The sequence below is a fragment of the Chlamydotis macqueenii genome, chromosome 10, assembly GCF_036417535.1.
Source record: "Chlamydotis macqueenii isolate bChlMac1 chromosome 10, bChlMac1.mat, whole genome shotgun sequence".
Classification (NCBI taxonomy): Eukaryota; Metazoa; Chordata; class Aves; order Otidiformes; family Otididae; genus Chlamydotis; species Chlamydotis macqueenii.
The window spans coordinates 18,215,002-18,225,057 of record NC_141565.1 but is presented as its reverse complement, the minus strand read 5'-3'; the positions used below and the strand labels follow the sequence as shown (position 1 = coordinate 18,225,057).

Sequence of the window (10,056 nt, the reverse complement as noted above, 5' to 3'; positions counted from 1 at the left end):
GTTTACTCAATATTTTAATGACCTTTTCTCATAATGTTTTTTCCCCTTCTTTTACAAAGCCTGGCATTACCGAGGATGCATGGCAAGTCTGCCTTTCCCCTAACTACCTTAAGATTGATTAGGAAACAGAAATATTGATGCATTTATCCAAAATAGCTTAATTAAATGAGGCAAAAAATAGCACACAGAAACATGTCTCAGTAGAAAACTGGAGTTGATTGTGATTAAGAAAGGTTACACTTAATGTTCCTGGATTGAAAACATGAGGATCATTAACTGAATGTCAGCAATGGAGAATACTCCAAATAGGAAACTCATTTAATGTTTTCTTAACTCATTGCTGAGCTATTTCCTGAGGCTCAGGTTAGGTATCTTCTGCAGATCTGCATGCTACCAACACGCAAAGGGCACACAGGGCATCTTGGCTGAGAACAGCAGATGAAGACACCATCTCAGAACAGAAATCTGCGTTATCTTTGTTGGAGCACAGATATAAAGCCAGCTTTGTGTTTGCTTGGTTTGTTTCAAATTGGTGTCGTTGTGGTTTGGGGGATACATTTAGCAATGTCAGTGATGCTGGTTTCTCCACTCCTGGAGATTGAGTCTGGGCTTGCTCCTTAAGGTCAAGACTTCAGGGGTCATTATTGGAAGCAACAGCATCTTTCAGGGCTGTGGTTTTGGAGGGATTTTCTTGTCTGTCTTACTTTCTTTGGGAGACATTAGGATTTTGACAAAATCTCTAGAAAAACAGGGAGGGGATGCTGAATGAACTAGAGAAAGAATTTTCTCTGTGTTTCTTTTGGAAACAACACGTATCTCCATTTTAAGCAGCACTTCTTAAATGCACAGTAACACCAGGTCAAAGTTGCAATAGATAAATCTGGGCTGATCTGTGTGGAGCCCAGCTGATTTTATTAGGACCCACCAGGCACTCTAGAGCTTGCCCTGACAAATCCAGCTGAAGAATCAGCACCACTGATAAATTTGAAGCATTGCAGGTGCAACAATATGGAAAAAATAGGCAAGTGTTTCTGGTAGAAAGAGGGGAAGTGCAACTGAAAATACACGATTCTCAAAGCTACATCCAAAATGAATGGAACAAAGATCTTAAAATATTACCCCTAGATGTTTCCCCCCTGTGGCTGCAATTATTCCCAAAGTACCCTGCTTAAAATAGGTTTTCAAACCATGCAAGACTAATCATTGCAATTTGGAGATTTAAGTAGGCACTTACCATGCAATTCACAATTAGCTAAAGATGGTAGAAGAACCTCAGTCATGTTGGCACAGGAGACTTAAAGAAAAAAAAAAAAAGGAAAGAAAACATTTTTTTTTTCTTGTAAGAATGACATGTGATGGGAGAGTAGAGGAAGATAATTGTCATAACAAAGGGAATATGTTATTATTTATTGGCCACACTTAAGCACTGGAATCTTGGATTATAGTATCTGGTGACAAATGCTGCTTGAAATTTTGTAAATATTTCTTAAAAGGTAAGATAACTGAGTAATTCTGAATGTGCTCTGCAACCAACACTTTCAAAATTCAGTTCTGGGAATCAGAGTGACATTTTCTTTTTGCCCTATAGAAAAAGTAAGATGCAACATCTAAGCACCGTAAAAATCTTGTTCTCCTTGGCATTGACTGTCCTCTTACTAACATCAGAGCAATATTACTGGTGACTATGGCAAAGGAATTTTTTAAGCCAACTCATAACCTTAATTTTTTAGTGCCTTCACAGTGCCGGGTAGTTCAGACTGTCCCCCTGCCCTTGGTGCTGCTGACTGTGGGGTGTCCCCACTGACCACCCAGCCCAATTGCACTGGAGATAGCGACTGTTCCTCTCCGCACACCTGCCCTCCTGGGTGGTGATGGATTTCACCCCCCTGAGCTGAGAAGGTTGACAGCACTCAGCTCCTCACAGGATTAGACCATTTCTTTGCCAAAATGGCAGCTACAAACAGGCATTTATGGTCTAATTTCTACATCCTCTGGAATTTTAACTTACATTTAGCCAAAACATTGACACATTTGTCTGATTTGTCACTATTAATTTCCTGGTTCCCTTCTTATTGTCTTCCTCCTCTTGCAGATTCACTGAGTTATGAACTGCAGTAATAATCTAAGCCAATTTTTCTTTCTGCAAAGCTTTTGATTATTTTTCTTTTTTAATCACCTTACTAGTGCCGGGACCCTGATTACCCCCTTCCTTCCCTACCCTACCCAGCTCTAGAAGTTCATGCAAACAAAAAGCAGGGGGTGAAAAAAAAAAAAACCCTCAGCAATAAGTTGGCTGATTCTGGCAGCAAGACAAATGTAGCACCACACAGCAGGCAGGCAGAGAGTGCACTGCTCATCCTTTCGGTTTTGTCAGTGTGTGGGAATGCTGGACATCAACACGCAGCGAGGGATTCGGCCGAAAGCGCTCCTCCTCGCTGCCTGAGCCCTGCTGCTTTCACCCCCGGCTGGAAGATACAGGTAAAAAAAAAAATAAATGGAGAAATGCTTTAGCTAACTGGATTCAGTGAAAATATAAAGCAGTTAGAAGAAGCCCGGGCAGCCTGATCTTGTTGCCAGCAGTGGAAGTAAACCACAGCGTACGGGCTGATAGCTACAGTATACATCATGCCGTCCGGTACTGTAACTTGCATGGGATTCTTTGCATTACAGTAAATAAATTGTCGCAAGTGGTAGTGAAGATTTTTTTGGGGGATACACTTTGTGCAAGTTGCCTTTATAAATATTTATCGTTGTTTACATAACCATACCTCTCTCTGACAGCAGGCTTTACAGCAACTTTGAACCACGATAAACAGGCAGGCTGGATGCATCCTTTTTACCCAGACCGTATCTGTTCTGTGTGTTAGGTGTCCATCTATTACTAGCTTGCTATGAGTGTATCACTCATTCATTTCATAGCGTAATTTATAGTTACATTACAAAAGGATCCATCTACAAACAGCAACTATGTAATATTGATAAAGCATTTAGGAACAGAACATAAATTTAACGACTGGCTATTACATAGTATCAATAATCTGCAGAAAAAAAAAATGTGTCTGTGTAAGTAATCACAATTTAATATAGCAGGAACCTAAACAGAGAACATGCTTCTTGCTCAGAAACTTTCTTTAAAAGAACTTAACATTCCAAAATTCTTTTTTCCCCCCACAGATGTCAGAAGCCAAGACAGACAAGGTAAAAATCAAACCAGCAGAAAGTTTTGAACATGACAAGCAAAATATTTCTTGGCTGAAGAAAGGTAAGTTATATTGCTGGGTTATTAGTGACTGGTTTGTGTTCAGAGATATTTCTAATTTTATTTTATTTTTTTTTTAAGAAAAACTTAAGACTGCTTTACAATCTTAAATATGGCAAAGAATTTTTGACACATGAATTCCATAGCTTGACATCTACGAAACATGCATGTACACTTGCTTCTGGTACAGAAAGGCCTAGATTACCAAATTTTAAAGCAACCTGAAAGCTCATTTTTTCTAATAACCTTGCATTTCTGAGGAAGTTTTATTTGACCTGGACTATAAGCCATACATTAAGAACTATGAACCATTATCTTAATTCTGATGACAATTTTTTATTAACTCAAGCTATTACTGAATTGGATTAGCATTTGTTTGGTTTTCTCGGACATGAGTAAAGATCAACCTTGAATTTTTGGATTTGGCAGTGGTTTATCTTAAAGTAGCATCTGTTGTCAGCGGTTTATGAAATATAGACTCTCAGAAGTAGAGAAGTTATAACAAGTATAGGAGACATTTGCCAGTTTTAAAGGCCAAAAAATGACAAGTATTAAGTAAATAATGTGTGTCAAATACTGACATTCCAAATACTACGTTCTATTAATTGAACTATCTAGAAGACAGACATACAATTGTAAAGGTTTTCTTATTGCATCTGCCTGTACATATAAAAAATAAAGATTCTTAGGATAGGTTTCTTGCTGGAAAAATTGATTTGCCAAGTCAGTACATAGCTTATTATATCTTTATGTATGTTTTTTGGTCATACTAGAGTCATTTTATTGTATTTCATATACACACACCAGAAGAACGTGAACTAAATAGAGTCTCAAAGCAGACACTTTCAAGAGCATGTGATCCAAATTAAATACCTATGGTTCCATACAGTTTCAGTTTTTTAACAAGGACAGTTACATTCTAACCCTAACAAAGGTATTTTGGGAAGACTCAACAAGTGACCTCATGTTTTGAAAACATTAATTAGTGGGGTACTGAGGAAAAAGCTCATTTACAGCCATTATTATGTCATCTGCAAAACGTGTATCACTATTTTAAGCTCATGTAGCTAATTGTATGTTAGATCATTTAGCTGCAAGAGGGGCTGCAATAAAGTAGACCTAAATTAATGTCTCTGCCTTGCAGCACTTCCACAGATTGGAAATGGCATGCTCGAGCAGAGCTGACTGGCCAGCACGCAGGCTTGGTTTGGCCGGACATCCAAAATCCTCTGCTCGCAAGATGTCAGCTAACTTCAGCAAAAACTCTGCAAGCAGATTTGCAGTTTGAGCATCAGAGTGATACAGCTGAGTGAGATCTGGTCTGGTCCTACAAGATAGCATCGCACTTTAGCTTACAAACAACAAACATGCAACTCAATTGAGTTGTTATTCCATCAGAAGAGAGTAGAGCACAAGAAATTTGCAACTTTGCAAGAGGGATATAAAAGTAGAGATGACTAACTGGTCCATGTCTCTGAGCATAAGACCAGAACTATGGCATGGGCCCTCAGGCTCTCATTCAGTTATTTATTCTCTGGTCCAGACCTACTCCAGTAGCCAGGTGGCATCTCTCACACCAGTACATTCCTGAGTTCATTTCATTTCGTGATGCTCATCCACAATGTTTTATTTCTTCATTTCCTAAGGAAAGACACCATCCAAAGTTTCCAGATTATTAATAACATTTTGATTATTTTGTACTTGGAGGAGCTATAATCTCTTATGGAAAGAGCCAAACATTATCTATTGGCACTTCTCTCTGAAGTGCCACAGAGCAGGATTGGGCCTTGAAGGTCTTGTACAGCAGCTGAGTCAATAAATAGCCGAAGCGTGTCTCATAAGGAAAGCATATTTTCCTTGAGATAAGAATATGGACACTATTTTATCTTCTATTGAGGTCTGCTTCTTAAAAAATTTGTTATTGTTTCTCTGCTTTAAGCACTTCTGTGGTACACAGCGGGTTTTTAGAATATGGCGAACCAAATTGTCTGGAGCAGAAGCTTAACTTCGATGTTTAAATATTTTATAAATACCTCATGTATAGATTTCAGGCATTCCAATAAACAATGAATTGTGGAGAACAGACTTGTACTGTTTCCGTCAGGCACAGTAAGAAGACTATATGTTCTTTTAGCATCCAGTTTTAAAGAAAAGTTATTTTTATGCATGGTTTTATATTGATTATTTGTTCCTTCTAAAAGAAACAATCATGAACCACATAGTATCAGAAATTAAAAATATAGACTAGGCTGTGGCTTTAGTATCTTTCCTAGACTTCATTTTTTTTCCTAATGCTTTGCAAAGTAATAGCTCATGGACTGGTAGTGCAGTGGGTCAACGTCAAAATAAGGTACTCAGTACTTTTTTGTTGGCTTTCAACATCAGAAGCTGTTGCAGGGGGAGGGAGGGTTTTAATCTTGCTGGCAGTTATTTAGCATCTACTTTTTTTTTGGAAGAAAGTATTTTGCTTCTGTCTTGAAGCCTCTAAAAGTGGAAATCAAAGCCTCATTCTGAAGGAAAACCTCTTCCACAAAGAAAAACAGGAACAAATACAGCCCTGTAAAAGTACTCTAGAAAAACATTAGGCTGTGCTTATAGGATCGTATCTTATCTTATCAGCAGGAAGAGCATAAATGTCCCACTCAAGCCTCTACTGCTCAGTAAGTCATTTGCATCCACTGCTGCACTCCTGCACCCCTGCCACGAGCGCACCAGAAGACTGATGGGAGCTAAAGATGACATGGAAAAAATAATACTGCACAAGACAGCACAGACATGGAGAGAAACATCTACATGATCATGGTCCTAGACTCTATGTTGAAAACAGACATTGGTACCTTTGCCCTCTCCTTTTATTTCTTGCTGATCCTACAAGCTTTTTGTTTGGATGGAGGGACTGAGGTCATCCACAGCACATAGCAGATTGCAGAAAATTATAATGAAATAATAATAAATATGTAAACAGGGAAGTGGAATGGTAAATACATGCTCTAGGTTTGCTAAACTTGAAGAAAGTCCCAAAACATCTCTGTACCTCCTAGGGCACTTAGCACTGCATGTAGACAACACCAGAGACTCCCTGGGCTGAGAGTGCAAATGAGGATGGTGAGATGATCAGAGTTCTATCCCAAGATGTCCCAGGGTGAGGAATTTATACCAGCATTTTTTTTCTGATATTATGGCCTGTTCCTCAGGACTATTGTTTCTGATGATCACACAACAGACAAAACCACTATTTTGAGGGTATGCATCAGACCCTCACATGCAAATCAACCAGAATCAGTATAAGTTCTAATTGAGAAAAGGCAGTTCTTGGCCTCTTTTTCTGCTTATCTAACCTTAGCACTGGTGAGAAACAACTCAAGGAAAGTCTGGGACACAGGAATAAAGCCAGACAATTATTCCCATTTCATGTAGGAGTGGAGGCAGTTACCTTTGCTTGCTTCTTCCCATGGGGAAGAGCTCTTTTTTGGAGATGGGAAGCGGTTTTGGATGGAGACAGGGTTCTCCATGTCAACACCTACGAAACCTTAGGGCAGAGTGAACCATAGGTTTGTCTGCAAAGAAGCACTTGCAAAGTTATCTGCATTTCCACCCTGAAAAACTAAAGCAGGAATCCTCAGCACGCGCATTATCCCCACTTATACACATTTTGCCCTGACATGCACAAAATGGCATAAATGACAAAGCATATAAAATGTGAATACGCATGTGTAAGTAAAGAATGACCAACGTAACTTGACGGTAATATTAAAGAAGTTTCCTCTGCACTAGCCTGCGTTCCCACCTGTTTCATGGACTTGCAAGATGTGCAAGAAGCAAACCACTGTACCCTAAACAAGAAACATCTCTGTGGGCTCCTAATTAAGCACAGTTAGAGGGTCCTGTGGAATCTGGAAGCTATATAAGACATACCTTTAGAAATGCAGTACCCAAGGATGAGTAACATTTCCAGGGGCTGACTCAAGGATGCTCCCACATTGCACAGCACAGCCACGACCACAGCCCTGTGGACCAGGGCTCTTTCCACCATGGTGGTGATTTAGTGGCAGATTTACAGCCATTTGGGGGAAGGGAGGTCAAAGCAGAGCTAAATTCACACCAGCCTCAGCATGTGGCTTTTGGAGTTCCTTACAAACATTTAATCTCTCAGTATCACTTGATGATTACAGCCATATGGGTACATGGGAGCAGGCAGGAGCTTATCTGACTGACATCAAGCAGTAAAAGGTGACACTGATGTTGCACAGGGGCCAGCGGTGGTCTGTTCACTATTTCTGCATCCATTGAAATTGCAAGGGAAAAAAATGTGTGAGGGCCTAATGCTGCCCTCCTACGGTTTCATCCAAAACTGGCCATGGCAGCCCAGGAATGCTGATCCAAGTCGCACAGAAATGAAATTTCATTTCAGGATATTTTCACACAAAGCCCTCCTGTTTTATGCTACCCAGCTGTGTACACAAACGCCCTCCATATATAACTTCCAGTGAAAAGTTAATGAAATGGCTTCCTTGCTCTCCTGCCAAAAATATAACTGAAATGTTAATCTCAAGATTTTCTCCAAAATAGCCCCTTTCTACACTAAAATTCTCATAAATCAGAAATATATACATTTTTTTTTGTCTAAAATAAGCCTGTTTTCATTATCTTGAAAATAGCAAAAAGTTTAGCCCCAATTTCTTTAACCGGCTGCTCTAACCAGCAGATTTTCGCTGTAGGGTAAAATTCAGCCCTGTACTGAGGGTCAGTACAAGGTCAGCACTTAAACCATAAAATAGGGCTTAAGTGGTAAATAGAGCCTCTGTTCAGGATTATATTTCACCCCTCCAAGGACTACAGCTCATATGAAAAGGGAGATTTAGTTGTATCACAGACCTGGCTGTAGTGACATTATTCACATTATTCAAATAATGTCGTATTCCAGAAGTAATCCCATTGGGTGAGATTGTGCCACATTTATTAGTGGTAGATCCCAGCACTCCAATACAGGAGCAGGCTATTCCTAACTGCACCTCACTGAAACATCCCACAGCCTGGTCCCAGGGTTATATTCCTGGGGGTTACAGCAAAACCTCCTGATATTGCAGCGTTCAAACGCCTTTCCCACAGCAGATCCCTCTCACCGGTTACCCAGGGGCTTTAAGAGATTTTTACAAGAACTAATAAAGCGGGAAGGACGTAACGCCATGAGACTGCTGTTGCATAAGGAGGGTTGTCCTGGAGACACTCAGAATTTCCCAGATCTTTCACAACCTTCCAGCTTTTTATTTGGTTTGCAGGGGCTGGAGGAACCATTACATGGCTCATCCTTTGGTATCAGGGAGATTATTCTCAGCAGAATGTTCTCACTGCATTAAGGGAGCTAAATGACATTTTTAGAATTTCTTTCCAAAAATCAGAAGCCAGTGAATGCAATTTTACATACATGCTTGGACACTTGTTTCCTGAATTTTGCTGACTTTGGTCCAGAAGCTTTTTTCACTCTCTTCTTCCAGCCTGAATTAAGTCGTTGGATTGAAAAGCTTTATGGAAGACTGATACCTCTCAGTTTCATGTAACTGAAAATGCCAAATGCTTATAAGATGGATGCTGTAATCCAAGCAAACTGTTTCCAGATAAGAACACCAGACAAAAAAAGCACATTTAAAAACTGATGACAAGGATCCCAGGGGGCTCAAATTCCTGGAAGATGCCTTGTCAGCTTCAGGACTATGACCAAATGAATTAATCAAGACAACCCTTCCTTTAAGTTGTAAAACAGCAGATTTAAAGACTCTCTTCCAATGGAGAGGAAGTATATGAAATCTGCAATGGTCCCAGCTCACCACTCCTAATTATAGTTTTATAAAGTGAGTGGTCCTTGATCTTTGAACTGAAGGGTCCTTGGAGATGTAAGACTTTGAATACTGCCACAAAAGTGGAATAAATGTACAAAAAAAAAACCTGTGGCACTTTTTTTAGGTGATATGGTTAAGTTTAAAATCACACTCCTGTGCTGGATATTGACTGTAAAAATATAAGTGGAGGTTTATTTAGGTTTGATTGCCTTAAGTAAATTTGTTCCGCAAAGGAAGTGAAAAGCCTCTTTCATTCAACTGCCAATGCTTGGGAAGATCTGAAGATGTTTCATTCACCTCTGGAAGTTTTCCAGACAAATTCTATTCTTGGGCAAAACATTCTGAATTTTACCAGCAGTTGTGTCAGTAGAGCAAAACATGGAATAACAATATAGACATTTAGTTGTTGATTTTCTCAGCAATATACATGTTAGAGCAGAATTCACGTATATGAGGGCCTCCATAGTGCTTGCTACATCAAATGGCAAACTGCAGTGCATGGAAAATCTTTGCCTAAGGGTCGGTGTTAAAGCGATGAGAAATTCCATTAAAGCAATGGAGCTGCACTGGCTTGCAGAAGATTTAATTTGTCCCAGTATGTTTAAGACGGATACCTGTAACCATCTTAGGGCATTAATGAGGCAGGAGGAATGTATGTGTCTCATTTTTACCACTTAAATTCATAGAGGGAAGGGTCAAATGCCAAACTGATCTCCCAGATCTAAGGCAATACAAGCCAGACAGATGCCTGTACTAAACAGAATTAAGTAATCTGAATGATAGAGAAAATTCAGTACTAATAAAAGCAATAAGTATTTCAGAAGCTTCACATTTTTTAGTGTTTGATTGAATAACTGCTCCCTACTATGGATGTTGTTGGCCTTAGATTCCAATACAGGTGTCATTTTCATAGAGTGGTTTCCTTCTCTTCAAGGTAGAAGTGGAGCCCAACATCAGTTT

At 39.5% G+C, this 10,056-nt stretch overlaps 1 protein-coding gene across 2 annotated transcripts in view; it reads left to right on the top strand.

Annotated features, from left to right (window-relative positions):
• The first annotated feature begins 3,174 nt into the window (after window positions 1-3,174).
• The window catches only part of MDFIC2 (MyoD family inhibitor domain containing 2), a 47,773-nt gene continuing 40,891 nt past the window's right edge, over window positions 3,175-10,056 (top strand). For both annotated transcript variants that reach the window (XM_086755953.1, XM_086755952.1), the window contains exon 1: window positions 3,175-3,262. In XM_086755953.1, coding sequence (XP_086612079.1) covers window positions 3,175-3,262 — 88 coding nt within the window. The remainder of the gene's footprint in view (window positions 3,263-10,056) is intronic.